Source organism: Phaethon aethereus (assembly GCF_964289735.1).
Source record: "Phaethon aethereus genome assembly, chromosome: 11".
In the NCBI taxonomy this organism is placed as follows: Eukaryota; Metazoa; Chordata; class Aves; order Phaethontiformes; family Phaethontidae; genus Phaethon; species Phaethon aethereus.
Genome location: NC_138587.1, coordinates 18,699,570 through 18,721,457, shown reverse-complemented (window position 1 = coordinate 18,721,457; position 21,888 = coordinate 18,699,570). Strand labels below are relative to the sequence as shown.

Here is a 21,888-nt window from a genome sequence, read left to right as displayed (position 1 = left end):
GGGGATGCTGACAGCAGGGACGGTCCCCTCCGCCAGGAGAGGAGGTAAGCAAGGTCCTGGAGCAAAGCGAAGCGAAAACAACCACCTTGCCTTTGGGTGTGCCATCCCCTAGGTACACCCAGTGTCACCCACCTCGCCCCCCTCGCCTTTCCCACGTGGCTTTTGGGAGGGAGGGCACGTGCCCGGCCATGCCGCCTTGGCTACTGCCTGCCCGTCCCGAGTCTGCCGTCCCCGAGGCCTCTTAATCCCGGGCGAGCCGGTGCACCGAGCAAGGAGCTCCTGACGGATCTGCCTGGGTGAGCAGCGAGGCGGAGAGGAGCAGCGAGGCGGAGAGGAGCGCCGTGCGGAATACGAAAGAGGCCGGGGCGCGATAAAGCCCACGCAGCACCTTCCCCCTCGCAGACCCCGCCGTCGGGATCTCCAGATACCAATCCCTGGCAAATCTCCTGCTGGCCTTTCATGACCTGCTGAGTCGTTTCAATTTGGTGTTTTCAGCCTCTAAATCTCCTGTCCTTAGCCCTCAGTGACTCCTGGGGGAAGAGCCGCGCTCCTTAAAGTGCCACAGCCAGGGCAGTCCCTGCACCAGAACCTGCTGGAAATGTGCAGGTATTTCACACCCGTGCTCTATTTTTGATAATTCCTGTAATTTTTCTTGCTGTTGGAACCACACAGTTGACATTCCTGAGTCTGAAGCCCCCAGGAGGTTTCGGTAGCTGCTGTGCACAGGCAGGGGACCCCTGCCCGGCTCCCCGGTGTGCTGCCTGCATCCCGGGCATCTCGCAGTCCCTGCATGCAGTGCACCTTAAGATGGACTGATTGATCCATAGCACTTGAAAAATAATGGTTTAATCATTATTAAGGATTAGAAATAATCCCAGAGCTCTATCGATCATGATAACGTTACTCATGATGAACTCATCTGGCGTTAACGGGGACCTCCTACAGCAGTGTGTGGCTCCAGGCAGACCCTTCACCTTCCCCAGGGAGACGTGGCTGGGGGGGGTTGCTGGAGCAGCAGCACCTTCCCGGCCCTAACACACAACTCCAGGTCCTGCTTGTGAGCAAAGCTGTCCCAAATAGCCCCCTTGGGAGCCCCATCCACATTGCCACGGTTTTGGGGGATCTCAAAGCCAGCGATCGCCCATCCTGCTCAGTGGCAGCAGCCCCTCTCGGGGCAGGGGCTGGCCGGGGCTCCCCGCTAGCACCAGCCAGGGGTGGGACAGGGCTGCTCCCGTGGGAGCCCCCCGGCACAGCATCGCTCCAGGCGTGTCCCCCAGAGGGACGGAGGCAGGCAGAGGATCCCCTGTTGCAGAGGAGGGTGGCTGGCTGCCGGCTTGGTCGCTCTCTCCCCCCAGCCCCTGCCTCGGTCACGGCACAGAATGTCTGGAGAGAGGAAGATGCTGCAGAAGCAACAGCTGGGAGGCTCTGGGGGCACTTCTGCCGCGGTGGGTGGCTGGAGGCAGCCGGGAGCCGGCACAGCGCCCTGCCATGGCTGTGCCGTCCTGCTGTGGGCTCCCCCATCCCTGCAACGTGCTATTTATTAAAACGGAACATCTGGATTTTTTAATTTTTTTTCAAACAAAGTTGTGTCCAGATCGACTTTGACAAATTGACATTTTCCGAAGGGAAAATATCTTCCGTCAAAGCGTCATTCCCGGGTATAGCTATCCCTTACTGCACCATTTGCAACCCTCCAGGCACTTTGCACAAGGCGATGAATAGTTAAAGATGTCCATAAATCTTACCCTGGCCCATAATAAACAAACACGCTCTTATCAAGTATAGAAAAACGCGTATTTCATCGCCGCTGCCTTAAACGCGACTCAGAATAAATGCTCGCCTTTAATCAGCCATCTCGATATATAAACAGAGCACAAAAGCCTGGGGGGATGAGATGCAGAATTGGGCCACAGCTTTTCTAGGTAGCTCCGGGGAGGCAGGGCTGTGGCTGCGCAGGTGAGGCCCCCGCGAAACCGCCCTGAGAATTAACATTGCTTGGCTTTTCTGCCCAGCCACGCGTTGTCTCCCGTTCTCTTCCCGCCGCCACCAGAGCCGTAGGTATTTTGCTTCAAATGCTCAGCTGATAGCTGATCTTTCCCTTGGATGCTGGCCATTGAAAGCAAGCGCTTTGATTTGGAAATCAAGATTAAAAAAAGAGAAAAAATTAAACGGGAAAGTTTTGACCAGTGCGTGCCGAGATTATGCAGTGATGGATATGCATTTCCCTGCATCTGATAAGAACAGCTACGTTCTCTGGCTGGGGAAGGCCAGATCTACGGTGTCTTTCACTGCTCATCACCTTACTTTTGAGTACCTGTGCTTTGCCACGCTCCTGGTAATACAGCATGCACCGTCGCGTCCCTGCTCCTACCGCGCTGCTGGGGCTGGGTGCTGCCGGGGCTGGGTGCTGCCGCTCTTACGTGAAGGACACACCGTGAAGCCTCGGGACTTCCTTTCCCCTGAGCATCCGCTTAGAAGGTCCGAGGCATTTCACATCCCCTCGTGCTGACGGGAGTGCTGGAGGAACCGGTGACAGCGGGGACGGCGGCTGCGGCACGTGCGGCTGTGCCCAGGGCTCCTGCCCAGCTCTCTGGAGATCGTCGTCTCGTGTTAGCATGCTCTTATAGCCAGGCACTCTCCCGATCCTGGGGAAATAAATTCCCAGGGACGTAGCTGGACTTCGCCGCCGCCCCGGCGGGCTCCTGCCGGCATGCCGGGTCTGCGCTGAGCAAACGAGTGCTGTTTCATTCTGGGATTCGTGGTTCACAGCATGGACGTCGGGTGTGCAGTAGCACTGGGAATCTTACGTGCGCCTCTGCGGTGCTGCCCCGGAGGCGATTTGGGGTTCTTGTTTGGCCCAGAATGGCACCCCATTGTTGGTGCTCATTCCTCCTCCTCCTCCCAGCCGGTTCTCCCAGGGCTCCCCTCCCTCCCCATGCTCTGGCTGCCGGCATCGCTTGCGTGGAGCAGAGCGTGTCCCGTCCCGCTGGGGGATGCAGGGGAACGAGGAGCAGGCGATGCAGCAGCGCCTGCCGTGAGGCACACGTTTGCTTGATGCGTCTCCCACTAACTCACCAGGGAGCCTTCCCGGGCTGCGGCAGCCTCGCGAGCCTCGTGGCCAATTAAGCCCGTAGAGATGAGCCGCTCAGCCGCGGAAGCCGAGGCCTCCGCGGCGTGTATTCCCCGGGAGCCTCGGAAAGCCGATGGCTGGTGGGGAGCGGGCGGGCTGTGCCGGGTGCTGTGAGGCTGCAGAGAGAAACCCTGCGCCTCTGTGAGGGGTCCCGGGGGTCCTGGTGGCCCTCGGCTCTGCAGGCTGGCTCAGGACGCCCTGCTACCTCCAGCGGGGCTTTGGTGCTAATGGGGTTGTACAGCCCCGGCAGGCAGCTCCCCAGGCAGCTGCCTGCACCCCCGGAGGGCCTGGGGCTGTTCGAGGGATGGAGGGAAAGGTCTGTGTCGCTTGTTTTGTGCTTGGCTTTATTTGCGTAGTGATGCAGAGCGGATCCTGTTGGAAAGCCTGGAGCTCTTGCCCTGTCTGTCCCCCTTGGCTCCATTAAAGGCCAGATTGCAGCTTCTTGTCGGCACTGCCAGTACCCCGGGGACTGCCTGGACCCCAGCCCTGTCCTGCTGCACCTCCGTGCTGGTGGGACCTCTCGTGGCTGAGCCCGAGCCCAGCGAGGCTGCCCCGGTGCTGAGCGTCATGCCGGCCTGCTCCTGGCGAGCCCTGGCTCCTCTGGTTGCCCCGGCACAGGCAGCGCCCTGCCTGTACTGCCTGCTGCCTCCGGAGCCGTCACGATGGAGACGCTTTCGTCTCCTTTGACGCCTCATACGCTTTAGTGGGAGAAGGTTGTGCTTGCCCCAGCCTTGGGTGAGACCTGGCCAGGCCGCTCAGCCCTGGAGCCTCCTGCTGCAGGCAGCAATTGCAGGCAGAGCTGCCCTGTCTCGTAGCTGGTTCCTCTCCTGCTCGCCAGCTCCTGGGAGCGCTGGTGTGTTGCAGACAGGCTCAGCGCCGCTGAGCCGATGGCCCCGGGCATGCGACAGGGTGAAGGGGGGCACGGGCACGTGAAGGGGTTAATCAGCGCGGGCAGAGCCGTACACCTCTGGGCCCCGGCGCTGGGGCACTGCGATGGGGTTTTCGAAGCGTTTTTGAAGGCGCTGCCCTGCAGAGAGCTGGGGGCCGTCGGCACAGGGGCCCGGCTTCAGCCTTTGCCCCGCGCCGCAAATGAGAGCCTGCCCGGCTCCGGCAGTAACGCCAACAGCCGCCAAGCTGCGACGGCTCAGCCCTGCTCGAGCTCAAGTGGCAGCAATTCCTCTGGAGACACTGGCTTGCTCCGGGGAAGGCGGGAGCAAGCAGAGAAACACCAGCTCCCTGTGCCCAGGGCATCCTTCTCCAGGCATTGCTGCCCGCGATCCCTCCTCCTGCCCCCCTGCCTGCGTGGCGGAGGGGTGGCAAGGTCCTGGGGGTTCCCCCAGACAGAGGCGTGGTGGGTGCTGGGGCAGCACCCACGGTCCGGGGTTGATGTGGGCAGTGCCCGGCTCCTCTTCCTTTCCCTGGGCTCACTTCTCCTCTCCCGCTTGCTTTGCAGAGACTTGCCAACGCGGCGGAGAAGTTCCAGAAAGCTCACCACTGGCAGGACAACATCCGGGTAAGGCTCCGCGCGCGCCCCGGCCGCTCCCATGCCCTTCCCTCCTGGACGCTGGGCTCCGCAGAGGCACCGGCCACGGAGATGGCTCCTGGCACAGGAATCAGCTCCTCATCCCGTCCCTGCTCCCATCCCTCAACCCTTCCTTCTCTCCTTGCCTGCGTTCTCGGCTCCCTCATGAGTTACCGCTGGCCGTGCTGTGCTCGTCGGCACACAGGCGGCCCCGGCCCCGATGCCTGCCAGCGCTAATGAGAGCAAATGAAACGATGTTGAGCTCATTTCCAGACTCGCCTCTGCCTGCACACACTGTAAGGAGAAGGCAGGAGGTGAAGGTCGAGCTGGCGGCTCAGCGCTGAGGGCTTGGGGGCCGGGGAGGCTCCCACCCCGCCGCCGTCTCAGGCAGCCGGCAGGTTTGGTGCCGCGCGGGGTCTCGTGCGGGCTGACGGCAGCGGTGGCTCGTCCGTGGCACCTGCCAGCAGTTGCGGCGGGGGCTGTTTCTGGGGGCAGGAGCAATCTGGGCTGGGAGAGGGGAGATGCGGGTTTAATGATTGCATTTGACTTTGTAATTCCGGCGGTGATAGCGCTCAGCGGGAACCTGAAGGATTCTGTCTGGAAATGCTCTCAAATTATCACAGTAATACAAAAGGAAGGAGAGCTTGTTTGCCTTCCAGTGCAAACGGAGCCTACAATAAAAAATACTCCTGAGCCACCCAGCCCCTTCCTCCGGGTCAGGCCGGATGCTGCCCAGCCCTGGGGAACCTCCCGCAGTGGCTGAGGGGACAGCCTGGGGACAGCCCCGCTGCCGGGCCTTGCGGGTGTGTTTTGGGGGTTTTTTTCTCTGCAACCACGGTCCGCACAGGAAGGAGAGGAGATGAGGACCTGGAGCCACATCCTGCTCATATAGACCCTGCTGCCATTGGTGATGGTCATCAGGGTTTGATGTGGAGGGGAAGAGGCAGGAGGAGCAGAAGACAAGGCAAGGAGTGGACCTGCTTGGCTTGGCGTGGGGTGGATGCTCGTGGCCGGTTCTCGTCCCCCCAGGAGCTGTGTCCCGTAGGCACCTGGCGAGGCTGAGCTCGCAGGGGTCTTCCCGTCATTTGCAGAAGCAGCCTCGCTGAGCAGAGGTGAGGTGTCCCCGCTGGCCCTCCTGTCCAGCAGACAGTTGCCATCGGCACCTGCGGTCGCCGAGGCCTTTCTGCATGAGAGCACTGCTGAATTATTGTCACCTCTTTCCGGGAGACCGATGGAGGGGAGGTTAGGAGGGTGACGAGGTTTGGTGCGCCAGCACCTCGGCTGTGGGCTCAGGGCTCCCGGGGGAGGCCGGGAGCAGTGCTGGGGGAGCCGCGGGCATCTCACACGGGCTCTCGTCTCTGTCCCTGACGCTGGCCTGATCTTGCGTGTCCTCTGGGTCAGCAGCCCCAGGGCAGCTCATCCCCAAGCAGCACCCAAAGCTTGGCCGTGGGCACCCCAGGAGCGTCGTGGTGGCCCCGGGTGCCCTGTGCTGGGCCCGCACCCAGGGGTGGATGCCCTGTGGCTGGGGCACGGGCAGGGCGGGCAGAGCTGGAGCAAGGTCCCTGCGTTCTGCAGCAGTCCTCCGTGCTTCTGCTCATCCCCTGGGCCGCAGGGACGGGCAGCTGCCACGCTGCGGGGGCTCCTGCCGCAGGGCCCCTCCCCAGCCCCGAAGAGCTCTCTCCCCATCCAGACCCCGCTGCCTTCCCCGGCAAGCGGGACGACGGTCGGGATATGAAACACGCCGGGAAAGGCTGTAGTCCTGGGGACCTCTTGGCTCATTTTGCCATTCACGGCACAAACCTTTCAGAAATCCACTTTCGTAGAAAACATATTTTTAATAGCACTGTTTGCAACCACTTAATCAAGGTAATTAGGAGCGAGTCACCCAGAAACAATGTGCAGCCATGCGTCACCGCAGAGCTCGGTGCAGCTTTATCAGGACAGCCCAGACCCGGCTGAGACACTTGATGGACTGGCCCTGCTCTGCGCACAGCACCCGGGGCGCTGGGTGTTTGCTCCCCGCAGCAGGCAGCCCTGCCTGCGCCAGCCCTGCCTGCGCCAGCCCTGGTTCCCAGGCAGAGCAGAGGGATGGAGGGGCTGCGTAAATGGCTCTCACTGCCAGGGTTGAACCTCCTTTTGCCGTCCTTCATCCGTAAGATGCCGGGGCACGGTCAGACCTGCATGCCAGCGCTGGTGACACTGGCTCTGCTCTGCCCCCGGCGTGTTGCCGGTGCTGGCACAGGCAGCGGGCAAGGAAGGCGGCAGCTCAGCATCCCCAGCTCCTCCTCTCCTCCCTTCCCACCCAGCGGCTTGTTCCTTCTGGCCGCAGCTCTCCCCTCCTCTCCCAGCGTGTCGCATCCTAAGCTCGCGCCGGAGTGGATGACAGGCTGCGGCGAGCGCGGTTATTTTTGTGTTTGCATCCGAAGGCGCGCCGGCAGATGCTGAGTGTTTGTGCTGCATTAGTGCTAATGGCAGCCCCATTAAACCTCGCTGCAGATGGGTTGCTATGGAAGTCCGGGGGAAAATGAAAGCGAGCAGGAGCCCGAGCGGCTGGGAGGCTGCTGCCAGCAGTCGCTCACGACCCACCTCTGTGGGGAAGGTTTCTTTTTTCTCCTTTTTTTTTTTTTTTTTTTTTTTTGCCTTTCCCAGCTGCACACCAGCTGTGCTGGCCTTCCCAAAGGGGTTGAGTTTAGCCTCCCACCTCGGGGGGCTTTACGAAGTGCTTCCCCCTCCCCAAAACGCTTGCCTTGCCTGGCGCTGTCCTCCCCATCTCTGCTCCTTGTCCTCGCCCACCGTTGGGCCCCCCACGTCTCCTGGTTGGGCCAAGCCGGGGCCGCGTCCCCACATGTCCCCAGAGCTCCCCTGCACGCCAGAGCACTTTCCTTGGCCGAAAGCAGTCTTGGCCCCGAGGTCACCCATGCAGTGGCACCTGGGGCACCCCTCACGTTGTCCCTCCAGCTTGTTTCACCCCGGGGCTGGGTGGCAGCTCGGGGTGGCACGGTGGGCAGGGGCCGGGGGACGGCGGGGCAGGCTGCGGTGCGGGGCCGTTGCATCACCCTCGGTGATTTGGAGGGGTGAGAGGCCGTGCCCTTCCCCGCCTGCGCAGCGAGGGTCTCTCAGGGTGCATGTTCACCTGCCAGCGAAGGCTGGCGGAGCCCTCGAAAGGCGAGAGCTGGGTCCTGTTGCCACGGAGTGGGCTCCCACCATGGGGCACCGTGACCGCCTGGCACCGGTATGGTAAGAGACCACAAAAAGCTCCCAGTTTGCAGTGGCCTGGCCAACCGGCCAACCAGTTTTCCCAGTGAGAAGCTTGTGGCCTCTGGTCTAGCATCCAGGGCTCTGCAAGGGATCCGCTGGGACAGGCTGGCTCCACTCAGGGCCAAGCCACGGGCATCCATCCCCCGAGGCACATCAGGGCTGTCCCCCTGCTCTGGATGTCCCCAGCCACGTCCCCCAGCCGCGGCAGCGGTGCTGAGCCCCCCATGCAGACCATGCCTGGCAGCAGACAGAGGTGCCAGGGCTACAGCCCACACCACGATGCTGTTTACCAGGTTTCCGTCCTCTGTTTGCCACCCTGCTCAGGCGAGGGACCTGCAAAATGTACCTATAAAGGCGCTGGAAGGTCCTGTTGAGTTTTTTGCTGCCATCTTCTGTATCAGTGCTCACTGACAAGCCACCCGTGCTGCCTGTCAGGCATCCCAGCCGGCTCCATGTTCTCCCAGCTCCCCTCCGCCCGCGTGCTCCGCTTTCCTCCAGGTTTTTCCAGTGCCTTCAGTTCCTTTCCAGACCTTCAGCCCCATCCCAGCAGCAGGAGCAGGGGCTCGGGTGTCCTGTATCCCCACAGCGTGTGGCAGCGGGGGCCATGCTGACCCGGGGGACGCCACCGAAGGCGCAGGTCTGCGCCGCCAGCCACGAAATGCATCCCAGGGCATCGTCACCGCTGCGCATCGGTCTGCTGGGGCGGCCGGAGTTATTTGTCCCTTTAAGGGACACTCTGACGCTGCGAAGAGCCATCCCCGCGTTTATGTGCACTCGGCAGGATTATATAAATTGCCTTTAAAAGTTGACTTCTTTCTAAGCCATTTTCTGCTTCATAAAATGTTTATTACTGTTGTTTTTCTCCCAGTTCTTCTTCCTCGCTGCGTTTTCCATCGCTACACTGGGAAGCTTCCTCTTTCCTCTGCCTGCTGCCCCCCCACCTCCCACCTCTTCCCACCTTTCGGCAGAGGAAAGGGGCATTTGAAAGGCCAGAGCCCAGCAGGCCCTTTCTCCTTGGAAAAAAAAAAGAGCTATACATTGAGCTGCGGATATAAGAGCTGCTGGGGACAGGGTTTAACTGCTGGGCACAGCGTGGGTGGCTTTGGGGTGCGGTGGCGTGCGCAGAGGCGCAGAAGCCCCACGCCGCTGCCCCCATCCATAACCCCCGCCTGCAAACACGCAAGCAAATAACAAAGCCCAGATAATTTCAAGCTGCATTGGAAACAAAACTCTGGGGAAAAGGGCATCACCGTTTCCCAGGTGGGGAAGGACGGGAGGAATAGCAGAGATTTCGCTCCTGGCCGCCCCAGAAAGGTGAGGGATAGAGCAGGGGGACGCAGTGGCGTGGCCGGACGCCCTGCTGTGGCCGTACAGCCCCGGATGCAGCATCCCTCCAGGCACGGAGCCCCGCGGGCTGCTCATCCGGCACCACTGCGGTGTGCCCGGCGTGGGTCTGCGGTGGGAGCGGCGGCCGTGCCACGCCACGCGTGGGCACTGGCAGCGGTTCCGGTGGGTTTGCAGGGCTTTCTGCTCAAAGCGGCGTTAGCAGGGTGAACGCCAGTTCCTTATCCCCCTTTCATTTTTCTCTTCCTTTAATTACAGATCCTACTTATCGGCCAAGAACAGAAAGATCGTCGCCGTAACCTTGCACTTGCCCTTGTAGAAGGTTTACCTAAAAAGTTAGAAAATAAAATCAAATACTCTAATTTGCAGTCGTCTTGCCATTTCAAACCCAGTTTTCATTACAGCACAGAAAGTGCATTGAAGCTGTGTTTATAACCCCCTTTTAGATAACAAATCACATTTTCTTTTGGCTGGCGAGTGTAGAATTGATATTTTTTTTTTCAGTTTAATGGGTTTGTGTGTTCAGGAATGATCTCCATCAACTGAGAGTCTTTATTGTGTTTGATATAATGTCAGCTTTCATTACGCTCGGAGAATTACTGTGTTAAAGCACCAACCTTGCTGTAGAGCTGTTCTGGCCGAAAAGCAGAACAAGAAAATCATTCACAAAAACCCCGTGTCGGTGCCGTTCCCTCTTAAAAGCCAAGGATGGGGCTCGAGGAAGCTCCCCTCCCCTCGCCTCCAGCTCTGCAAGGCGGCGGGGACACCCATGGTGGTCCCATGGGTGCGATGGTTCGGTGTGGGGGCTGCCGGCTTTCCTCCCAGCGCTGCCATCCCGTCCTGTCCCATCCCATCCCATCCCCATCCCTGGCAGGGCAGGGGATCCCTAGCACCCACCGGCTCTGCACAGGCGCTGGCATCCCCTTGGTACCCGGGTGCGGCCGAGGGGAGAGGCGGCTGCGTCTCATTTGAGGCAGCCTCAAAGGAGCGGCAGCGGACAGTAGATGCTGTGTAAAGAAGAATAGCCAGCGAGGCACGATCAGATAAAACATCTTCTCGGGGAGATGAAAAAGCTGTTGACGGGTCACTTAAATATTTCCCCAGCTCTGTCAGAGAGGCAGAGGGAGGAAATTGCTTTTAAAAAAAAAAAATGCCAAGGCAGATTATGATGACTGTTTCCACCTGTCCTGGGTAATACGTATGGCCTCTGCTGCTGGATAGGGTGCAAGGAGACTCGCACGGCAAGGGCTGCAGGAGGGGCACGGTCCCCACCAGACTGGTCCTGGGTCCATCCAACAGCCTGGGGTTGCTGGCGCCAACGATGAATATCTTCCTTTTCCCGGGGACCGGGGAAGGATTCATTGTGCCACGTGTGGACAAGGACGGCTCTAGCCCGGTGGAAATAAAAGGTTTGGCCCCTACCAGCCGCTGCCAGTGTTTATCCTGGTGCCCCGAGCCAGGCGTGGCTGTGATGGCGGGTAGGAGTTTCAGCCAGGAATTCAACCGATTCCTTCGGGAGCCTGGTCCTGGCTGCGGCCCTCACGCTGCCCCGCGGCAGCTGGTGCAGAAACGCTTTTCTCTGCCGCTGCCCGAGAAGGCTGCTGTGCCTCCGGCGGGGCTGGCAGACCTCGGGGTGAGCCCTCACCCAGCTGGGACCTCCAGCCCCAACTACCGGCAAGGGCAAACTGGCCGGCACGGACCCACCCCGAGGCACAGCCATCGGCCGGTCCCGTCCCGCTCCCTCCGACGTGGTCGGGCTTGGCAGGGACGATGCTGCGGTGGGAACGCGCTGTGTCCCCTGCTCCTGCCCCGCTGCCGCCCGGCCTTTACGCAGGCACGGGGCGGGAGCTGCGTGACACGCTGCGGGCTGTCTTCCGTACGAAAGGTGCAACTATGAGCAAAACCTGTTGCTCTTTCTGTGCGCTTAATGGTTCAGGGGCATGAAGAACTCCCTAAATATTTGCTGCCCACTGTAAGTGCTGATGGCAGAGGAAAGAGCTGCTGGTGAGCAGAGCCGCCGGCGCTGTGCGGGCACGCTGGCTGCCGTCTGCTCTCCTGCCTGCCCACGGGTCTGAGCAGGCACAGAGCCCGTCACCGGGCTTGTCCCCACATCGGCACGCTGCGAGCTGGGATGCTGGCCCTGCCACCGGCCCCGTCCGGCCCCGTCCAGCGACTGGGAAACGGGCAGGCGCCGACTTGGGATCCAGTTTGTCTTCCCCACCACCCTCCCAGTTCCTCCTAACTGCCTGGAAGGCAAACTACTGCAGGAGGGGGCTCTTCCAGAGCCAATTACATCTGGAAAGAGATTTCCTGACCGCAGGGGTCACCCGTGCCGCCCGGAGGAATGAAACCCGCAGCCGGAGAGCTGAGGGAGACCAGAATCAATGCGGTGCAGTGGGAGCTACCTGCAAAATTGCCCCGAGGAGCTGCAGTGTCCCCAGGGCAGGGTGACCCTTGCGAGACGACAGCGAGCGATCCTGCAGAGGACCAGAGGAGAAGGATGAGCCTGCGGGGGTGGTCTTACAGAAAAACTACAGGGGGAGAGCAAGCCACGGCCCCGCGGCCATGTCCCTGCCGGCTGCGTGCTCCGGCTGGACGGGCTGGAGCAAGGAGCCGATGTGCCGCCGGCAGCTCCTTCCGAGGCTTTTTCGGGGCGGTGGCAGCTGCGCGCGTGACGTGGTTTGATTGCCACCTCCTTAGACCGACGACTCGGAGGTTTGGACCCGCACCCTTCCGCTCTGACATCACTGCTGCAGCGAGATAGCAGAGCACTGACCTTTTTAATGTTATTTTTAGTTGCTGTGATTGTTTCAGGCGAAAAAAAGACCTGTGTGAGTGCTCTGGCGGGGAGGAGTGCCCCTCGGCACCGGCCGGAGGCTCCCCGCGCCCCTCCTTGTCGTGGGCTTTGGCTCAAACCTGCTGTGCCGCTCCCCGGACGCTCACAACCTGGTTTCGTTAGTCGGCTTTTTGCTTGGTGCTTTGGTGTAAAATGGGCAAAGGAGCGGAGCACGGGGCTGTTAGGGAGGGCTCAAGGGGGAAATGCAGGACGTAGGGTCCCCGGGGGGACTCTGGCGTGCAGCATCCCTGGAGCCCCATCCAGGACGTCCCGCCTGGGTCAAACCCTGGCTGGGGGCTGCCCGGTGACACCGCAGCGCAAGGGATTGGCACAGGCGCGGTGGTTGCTCGGTGGCTTTGCTGGAGAAGCCCGGGCGATGGCTTCAGCAGCGTTTGCAGATCGCTCTGCGATGGCACTGAACTCCCCAAGTCGTTTCCCCCTGACTGGGCACTGAGGGCTCAGGAGACTGAAATAACCCCGTGCTTACCCGCTGGCGACGCGGCGCTTGCAGCGCCATTACGCGGATGCCGTTCGGCAATTACGGCCTGAGAAAATGGGCAGCGGTTGGCACATCGGTGAGGAGCAGCTACCCAGCGCCTGCCTCCGCTTCAGCGCAGGCCGGCGAGTGCTTTTTGCCGGCTCGTCTGCCGGAGGCGGGGGCCATGTTTCGCCCTGAAATCCCTCGACATCTTCACCCCCTTGTTTTCTTTATTGGCATTTATTCTGAAAGGCTCTAGAAATATCAGTGCTATTTATACAGACCGGGTGCTCCATTTAATGTGGACTGGAGGAGGAGGAAGAGAGGATTATGTGAAGAAGGCAAGCCTGGTTTAAAAAATATTAGGGAGAGGAAATTGTAGGGCCCCTTGTTGCCTCTGCAGCCCAGCATCCAGATACCCCCAGCATCGCCCGAGAGAGTCTGCGAGGGCTCTGTCCCTCCTTCCTGGAATAAATTCCTGCCTGCTCCACTGGCCTCTGGATGCCGGGGGTGCGGGTGCCCTGCCAGCCCCCGCGGGCTGCCTCGCACCCCCGTGAACGCCCGCCGGCATTGGCGGGATCGCGGCAAGGAGAGCGGAGCCTGGCGTCGGGGCACGTCCTGGGGCCGGGGCCACGGTGACACTGGGCGTCCCACGCGTGCCATCTCATGTCGGGGTGGCGTGAGGGTGGCCAGGATCTCATCCTGCTGCTCCCGGAGTCGTCGGGGCTTGAAAAAGCGTATGGCAAGGGCTCTGTGATCCCTAGGGAAACCGGCGGCAGAGCCGTCCTTCCAGGAGGCCCGCTCCCCGTGCCGTGCCGTGCCGTGGGAGCGCTGGAGCGGGTGAAAACAGGAGCAGAGGACCGGGCTCTTCTCCCGGAGCCTCCCTCATGCCCTCTCCTGCACTGGAAGAGTGGGGCCACCGTGTGTCAGAGGGGATTCGAGCTTTTTGGAGGAGGCGATGGAAGATAAAATGAATAACAAAGCACCTTCTGGATGGCTGTTGTTAGTCACACTCACTTCTGATTAAAGATCATTAAACATGAAATTAGCTCGTTTGTGTTACGGGTCTCCCGGGGGTTCCTTTAATTAGGAAGTGCAGATGGCCGCGGACCCGGGGAGACGGCAGTGCCGGCGAGGGGCAGGGGCGTGCGCGGGGCTGGGAGCGGCGCGGGGAGGGCATCCGAAGAGAAATTAGGGGTTTTTTTCCCTTTTCTTGTTGTTGTAAACCCCTCAGCATTTCACAACAAATCACAGATAATTAATAAGTACATTCCCTTAATGACTAGGCTTTTTAATAGCAGAAATTGGAAGATGCTGCGTTGATTTTTTTCGCTTCCCCCTCTCGGTGCTCCCTTATCGCCATGATTCGAGTCGCAGAGCCCGCGGAAGGGACCAGCCCCTCTGCCCAGGAGGATGCGGAAACCGCCCTTTGCAGTCCCCGTCCCGGGGGGCCCTCGGCCATGCAGCGTGCCGCGGTCCCCCATCACCGGTGCCCCCCAGAGAGCAACATCCCCTCTCGGGGGGGCCTTCCCACCTTTCGGTGGTCTTGTGTCTCAGCAGCCTGGAGAACAGCAGCAAAGCGCTCCGGGGAGCAGGGTGGGATAACGCTATCCAGAGGGTTATCCAAGGCTCCTGGGGGGCCGGGGCGGTGGAGCGGGTGGTGCCGGCTGCCCGGCAAGCTGCTCGGACCCACCAGTCCCTTTCCCTGGCACGAGCCCGTGGCCGGGCTGGGCTGGGTGTCACGGTGCCACCGGCCCCGGCCACACGCCCGTGGCCGGGCCGGCTGCCGCAGGGGCAGCGGCAGAGGCCGAACGGGGAGGGCGGGGATGCAGTCAGCGCCGTTAAGGTTTTGGTTGGGTTTCTGTTCTGCGCCCAGATCGCTCTCCTTGTTAAATAACAACGGCAATAATCATCCCAAAGCGCTGCCTGCGCGGGCGGGGCGGAAGGCTGGTTTGCGGGGCGGCTGCTGACGGCTGATTGAGTGGCAGACATGTTAGTGCCGCGACGGCTGCCGGTGCGCCTGCATCGCACCCGCGTCCCTGCACGCAGAGAAGAGTCTCCGAGTGCCCTTTAATTACCCCTTCTGATGGCACACAAAACGCTGTTGTGACAGCATTGCTGCTCTCCGAATTGCCTCTTTAGGATTTTTATCAGCTGCCTCACGTCCTGACACGTGGGGAAGAGGAATCCAAGCAGACCTTTCTGCCTAAATAGGCTCTAAATACCCCAAATTAACGACATGCGTTTCTCCACGGAAGCAAGGATGCTCTTCTCCCCGTTTCTGCCGTGCAGGGAGGGGAGCTTTGCCGGCTGCGGGGCTGCTGCCTGCCACGCTGCCTGTGCCCGGCTCGGCTGCGGCTCCCAATGCTCACAGCAGGACCAAAGCATCCCGGGTGTGGGGACACGGTGCAGCCTCGCGCCCAGTGGCAGCGCAGAGGCCGCAGTCACGCCGCTGGCACCGTTACGGGGCTGGTTGGCCGTGTCAGAGGCTGTGCGTGGCCCTGCGCTGCTGCGGCTCAGCAGCAGCCGTGAGCGGAGGGAGGCACAGCGGGCGATGCGTCAGTCCTCGGAGGGCAGACACGGGGAATGCGGGGTCCCGGCTGTGTCCCGGGGACAGCGTGGGATGGGCAGGGTTTGGTCCCCAGCGATGTGACGGAGGTTTCAAGGGGACCAGTGAAGGGGAGGGAGGGCGGCGATGCGGATCCCTCTGCCAACCCTGTCCCTGCCCAGCACTAACTCAGCGCTCCCTTTTCTCTGCAGGAGGAAGATATCGAGTACTACGACTCCAAGGCAGACACTGAATATGTGAGTACAGTCCCTGCTGCACCACCGGCACAGTCACCACTCCGTCCCGGCACTGAGCCCCTCGCTGGGGCTGTCCCAGCACTGTGCCGGCGGCGGCACGGCACAGCGTTCGTTACAGGCGGCGTAACGAGGCTCTGCGGCGGGCAGCGAATGCCCGGTGCACAGCCGTCCCCCCCAGCCGGGCTGCGGTGGCATCTGTCCGCCGGCGCCAGCCCCGGCGGCAGCAGGACGGCGCGCAGGTCGCTCTGCTGCCTGCAAAAGTTTCTAAAATTAAAGCTGGCATCTGAAATTCAAATGAAGAGCAAACCTTTAATTAGAGACTGAATCTAATTCTCTGCCCCCCTCCCAGCACAGCCGTCCTGTGACTTCTGGCAATCAGTGCTTTAAATACAGACCCGGCAGCTCCGCTCTCCCGGTGCCCCCGAGGGGGCTGGTGTTTGCTGGCTCCCTACGTGCAGGCTCGGTGACGGCACTCGGGTGCCGTGCCACAGGCGCAGGGCGCTCTGCCGGCAATGGCTGCTGCCCCACGGCACCCCGCTGTGCTGGCAGGTGACGGGTCACCCGGCTCCTACGTTGTGCCGTGCCATGGGACCCTTCCGAAACAGGGGCTCGCCGGGTGGGTGACGCTCTCGGCACGGTGCCGCTGGGGAGCGAGTGCGTCACAGTGTCCTCAGAGCTGGCCGGGAGCCCCGGGCAGAGTGGGGCAGGGGCTTGGGGGCAGCCCCAGCCAGCACCGGTGCCCCGGGCCCGGCCCCCGCCCCGAAGCAGAGCTGGCAGCAGATGCGCCGCGGGGGACAGGTACCGCAGCGGGAGGGTAGGATCACGTGGCGTTGGCAGCAAACTGCTTGCAAACCACACAGCCTCGCCCGAAAATAATGCTCGGGTGACCCCACAAGCCGACAGAAGGCCCTGTGCAGAGGGGAGGGGAGGAGCCGGGCTTGGTGGGGTCCCACCAGCTCGGGCAACGCGCCCCGTGCTGAGCTCCGGCTCTCCTCTCACCCCGCTTTGGGGGTGGTGCCGCAGAGCAGAGCCGGGGTGGGCTGGAGCAGAGGATGGGCGCCTTCAGGGCAGTTAGTGCCAAACCACCGCTGCCGTTGTCCCTGGGCGGTGACAGCGGGAGGGCTCCGTGGCAGGGGAAGCCGGAGCCACGGAGTCATGGAGGTGAGACGGGACGGAGGGGTCGGGCAGACGCTGTGACCGAAGGGGAGAGCGCTTGCTCTCCGGAGCAAGTCTCCCTGCTGAGGGTCCCGCTCGCTCGGAGCAGGAGATGTCTCGTGTCTCTCCCCAGCCTGGGGGAAGCCGCCAAAGGAGGGAGGGGAGAATCCTGCGCTCTGTGGCCGCTCCAGAGAGGATGGGGCTAATCGGCTTAAAATGCGTTAAAGTGGGTTTTGGATCGAAGTGGAGGAAAAACTGGCTGGTGGTGGAGGCAGCAGGAGACAGCCCAGGGAGCAGGGCAGCTCCCGGCCCGGGGGCTGGTGCATCCATCAGGCTGGGCAGGGCTTTTGCCGTCACTGCTGGGGGCAGGGGACAGGGGAGCTGGATGTCCCTGTGCCCGGTGTTACCCTGACCGGTCCTGGCTGCCCACACCCAGCCGGTGTTGGCCACGGCGATCCGAGCTGGCAGCTGCTGGCTGTTGGCTTTGGGATTAGCCATTTCTGCGAGTGCAGAGAGCATCCTGGTTACATTAGGCAGGATTAGGAAATCGGAGACATCTCAACCTCGGAGCTGTGCCCGCCGAGCCCTCCCGGCACACAGGGCACTGGGGAGAAACCACACACTGCGGCGTGGCACGGTGTTCCTGGGGACCGTGGGGTCGGCTCCCTGGTCCCCGGCCCTTGCCCAAGGGAGGTGGCATGTCATCGGGGAGGAACAGCCTTGCAAATCCGTTGTCGGCCACACCGACTTCAGTCCTCCTCTGGGGAAGCAGCAAGCAAAATTGGAGGTGTCCTCTCGCCGAGGTTTGTGGGGTCGGCAGGGAGGGCGCTCCCATATCGATGCCGCTGCTGCTTCCCGGAGAAATCCCAGGAAATCTAATTACAGCAAAAATAATGGAGAGAAAAGAAGGTGATACTGAAATAAAAAAGGAGGGACATTATACCCGAAGGTCTGAATGGAACTAAATAGCGCTCTTTCCGTCTTTTCTTTATTTGGCTTCAATTTTGGTATTTAAATTGAGCGGGATCTAGCTGAAATGGAGTTAGTTCTGCTGGACAATGCCTATTCAACGTAACCAGGGCTTATTCACAAGCCTTATGCCGGCTTTAACTACAGCGAGAAAGAAATGAGCTTCCTATTCATTTTTGCTTGCACCTCAGCTCCACTATCTTCCTAGACAGATTTTGGGTTTCCAAGTGGTTATTAACAAATGGGAACATCAGAGAATTTTCCTGGGGGTCCCCCATGCTCTCGAAACATTTGCAGAAGCAAAGTTTTCACCTTTCCCCGCTAGCAAGGGCTGTGGGGTTTTTCCGTAGAGAAGTGTTCAAATCAGCAGACGCTCTCGGTTGGGCATCACAGGCAGAACAAGGCAGAAACAAAGTGATTTTCCATCTTCAGTGTTGCGTTTACGGCAAGGGATGATGCGTAAGTCACTGCTGAGGCCGGTGGAAAGCAGCACGACTGCGTGAAGGTATCCTCACCCCAAGGTCAGCCCTACGGTACCCGCCGCCTGCTCGAGGTCCCCAGGGAGGGGTGAGAGCGAGGGGCTGGTGGTGGGAGGCTCTGTGCCAGCCTCAGCACCCTTCGGTGCAGGCGAGAGCGCGATGCCGGTCCTGGCCACCGGCAAGGGCTGCCCGCTCGCTGCTCACCCCACTTGGTAGATGCAGTGAGGAGAGGGAGGAGGGAGAAAAAAAACCCCTAAATGTCAGCAGCAGATGAAGGGTGTTGGAAAATTTAATCTTCCAACTTTCTCAACTACTGTGACATTTGGATTTCCTCCTGATAAGCTATCAGCCCCAGAAGTTTCTTTCTTTTGCCTTTTTTCTTCCCCCCCCCTTCTCTCCTCTGGCTGGTAATTTAAAAATAAATGGTCTAGAAAGATCTCTAAACAGTACCTTTGGCAAAGATTAAAAAAAGCAAAGGGGGATAGGGGAGCAGGCTGGCGGGAGAGGCTGATTGTTATTTATAACCTGGGCTGCTATAAAAGCAGGAACGTGGCTGGAGAACACACTGTCTCCCTCCCTGGCATTAAAATTGCCACATTTCAGGAAAAGCTGAGGTACTTCAGGAGGAGAAAGGCCCTTTTGCACAGGCCTGGCGTTTCCCAGCCATGTGCTCGGGGCTGGCATTTATATTCATTAGTAGTAGTAGTCGCGGCGTGTCGGTATGAATATTTCACTGGCTTTTCCGGACTTAGCATGGATGGATGCCCCTGGGAAATTTAAAAGGATGTGTTGGGATCTCGGTGAGATATGTTCTTGATCAGGCATGTGTGGGGCAGGACGTGGGATGCAGGGATGCTGTCGGGATGCTGCGGCTCACGGGTGCCGAGGGTACCGGGAGGAGCACCGCAGGGAAAGGCTGTGGCTACCCGGCTCGTCCGGAGCTGCGAAACCCCAGCCAGCATCCCGGAGCGGCCACCTGCGCCGCAAGCCGTGTGTTTGCCGTGGGCGCTGCCATTTAAGCAGTCATCATTAGCCGCGATGGCTCGTTCCCATGGAGATGAGCAAGGAACGGGGGTGTCTGCATCCGCGGGAGCCGCCTGGCCAAGGCATCGCTGCTGCGCCGGGTCACTTCGCCGGCTCGATCCGCAGCTCCAAGCCCCGTCGCTGCTGGGGCCCCCCGATAGTCCTTGTGCCCGTGGGCAGGCTGGCCGTTCTCAGCCGGTACCAGCCTGGACGCGATGGCGGGCAGGTACGTGCCGAGCGCGCGGCAGCCCGCAGTGAAGCTGCCGCGCGGCGCCGCTGGTGCTCTCTGGGTGCTGGGGCACCTCTGGGTCTTACCCCCTGTCCATCATTTTGGGAGACTCAAGAGAAAAATGATGTGAGTGGCAACCCAGCCGCTAAAGTACTGAAGATGACAAAAGCTCTCGGCACGTGATGACTTCTTGCTGAAGCAATAAATACGTATAATATTGATATATTGCCGTGGAGTCGATTTCTAATGGTGTGGAGCAAATAATATATTCAAACTGTAGCATCTATTTGTGTTACGTTGTACGTATTATAACAGATAAATAGATGTTTCCAAGTTCTTTTGAAATGTAATGATGAGAAATGCTGCAAAATCTGGCTGGGGGCCTGCTGAGATGCTCGCAGTTAAACCGGTATAAATCCAGGAGAACTTGAATCATCTTCTCCTTTGCTCTAATATAAATTTAATGCAGAATTTCTTCCTCCAGCCTTCCCAAGGTGGCTCCTTGTAGCCCCAGCCCGGCACCGAGATGCTCCCATCCCTTTGCCTGCCTTCATCCGGGTGCAAATGACCCCATGTCAGGGGCCAAATTCAGCCTGGCTTAAACAGGAATAATTTAGTTGAGGTCGGGAGATTTATGGATAAAGGATAAATGTAGCTTGGATAACATCAGCTCTTTCCGCAAGTCTGTTTGCCGTATAGGTGTCAGTGATGCATGAAGTGTCCTACGTATAGATAGCTGTATATTTGTCTCCGAGATCTGTACATATGCCTCTTTACAGCTCCATGAATGGGAGCAGCCAGACAGCGCCGAACCTGGCAGAATACAAATTAGCCCCTCAGAAGTGGGTGATACAACGGAATAATGATAAACAGGGGAGCGGCGACTATATACGGTAGTTCCAGCTCCGGCGAAGTGGGGGATACCCCTGCCAGTGCGGGGGAAATAGGGAAGGTTGGATTTTCCCGGCTGCCAGCGGGGGCAGCGGGTGGGCTGGACCCGCGCAGGGTGCCCCACCGATTCAGGATGGGGAGGTGTCACCAGGACTTTGCTGGGCTCAGGGAAAAAAGGGGGTTAGTGTCAAAGCAGAGTTTTTGGTGCTGCAGGTGCCCTCGGGGCCGCGGCGTTATCCCGTCTAAAGCCTGTTTTCCACAGGCGCCTCTAAAACACCGTCTGGTGCTGGCAGAGGTTGGCAGAGGCCAACTATTGCGAGTGCCTTCCCCCGGGGACCTGGCCCCACGCTGACGGCAGGCTTGGGGCCGGATCCGCTCTCCAGGTAGCCCGTGGCCCGGCACGCAGCTGGGGAGCGGGCTCTGCTGCGGCCTCAGGGCTTTGCAGGGCGCCCGGCAGTCGGTTTTGTGCCTTTTCGCCAGATTTATGTGAGATGGAGAGCGCAGTCCGGATTTTGGTCTTGGCGACACGGCTCGGGGGAGGTGGGCACGGCTCCTGCCCGCCTGCCGCGTGGCTACTGCGGCTGCAGTTGAGTTCAGCACCTTCCCGGAGGGCCGGAGCCCACGCACCAGGGTCGGCTCGGCGCTGTGTTTGCTGTTTACGCTCGCGATCCGTCGGCCAGAATTAAAGCCCCAGCCTCGCGTATCAATCCTGTTATTCTCCCGAGCTGTGGCGAATGCTTTGGCCACCCCTCGCAATGTCAGGGGAATGTCACCGCCGCGGCGGCCGGCCGGAGCTGGCCCGGGGGAGGCGGCATCGCTCGGCGGCGTCTGTGGAGGGGAAACAGGGAGGAGGCCAAGACGGGTTTTAAATTAGCTTCCTAGTTTATTTACTCAACACGTCATTTTCCTTTACATGTGTGGCTTTTCCCACGAGGAATTCAGATCTTTTGTCCCCCGGGTGCTGTCGAGAGGAGCCTGGCCGGTGGGAGAGCTGCTCGCGCTGGGCCATCGAGGGCAGCAGGATGGGACCATTGCCCACCCCTCGGCCCTGCTGGCGCCGAGGTGCTTTGCCACGGGACGGCGTGGGGCATCGCTCCGGGCAGCCGTCCGCCCGGCACGGCACCGCACGAGCCCTGCCTGGAGCTGCTCACGCTTCCAGTCACGTCCGCTGTCGTTTCTCCGGGGCTGATCTCTGCTGCCGCAATCAGGCGGCCTGAGCGGGCTCCGAGCCGGGCCCTCGCTGGGGAGGAGCACAGAGGGAGAGGCACCGACCTGCTTCTCGAGGGGGATTTGCTCCCTCACCAGGCGACTCAGCGGCCGGATCCGCTCCTGCCCTCCTGCACGCCCCCCAGCCCCTTCCGCTCCCGCAGCCGGGGCCGGGAGAAGGTGACCAGAGCCGTCCTGTGCCCCAGCTTGGGCTCGGCGTGTCCCTGCCTATGTTGGCTGTCCCTGCCCGCGGATGGGGCAGGCAGCTCTATGCTCCAGGGACACAAAGGGCAGATGCTGCAGCATCCTCCTCCTCCTCCCCGCTCTGAGCATCTCAGCCTTGCGCGGCCGCGGGGCCTGTGGCAGGGATGCAGCAGCTCGGAGCCAGCACCTTCTCCCAGGATTCTTTGCTCCCAGCGGGATGGCGGGGGCACTTTCCCCAGCTCTGTAGCGAGGCCGCCTGCCTTCTCCCACTTCCCTGCACGGCCCTGCGCCTTGGCTCCTCTCTGTACCCTGCCTGCGGCTGCCTGCCATCCTGCCTGCGCGGCTCAGCCTGCCTTGCC

At 60.7% G+C, this 21,888-nt stretch overlaps 1 protein-coding gene across 1 annotated transcript in view; it reads left to right on the top strand.

The window, feature by feature from the left end:
* Positions 1-21,888, top strand: part of CACNA2D2 (calcium voltage-gated channel auxiliary subunit alpha2delta 2) — a 199,115-nt gene that overhangs the window by 150,615 nt on the left and 26,612 nt on the right. The window contains exons 3-4 of the mRNA XM_082004631.1: positions 4,584-4,643; positions 15,329-15,373. Coding sequence (XP_081860757.1) covers positions 4,584-4,643; positions 15,329-15,373 — 105 coding nt within the window. The remainder of the gene's footprint in view (positions 1-4,583; positions 4,644-15,328; positions 15,374-21,888) is intronic.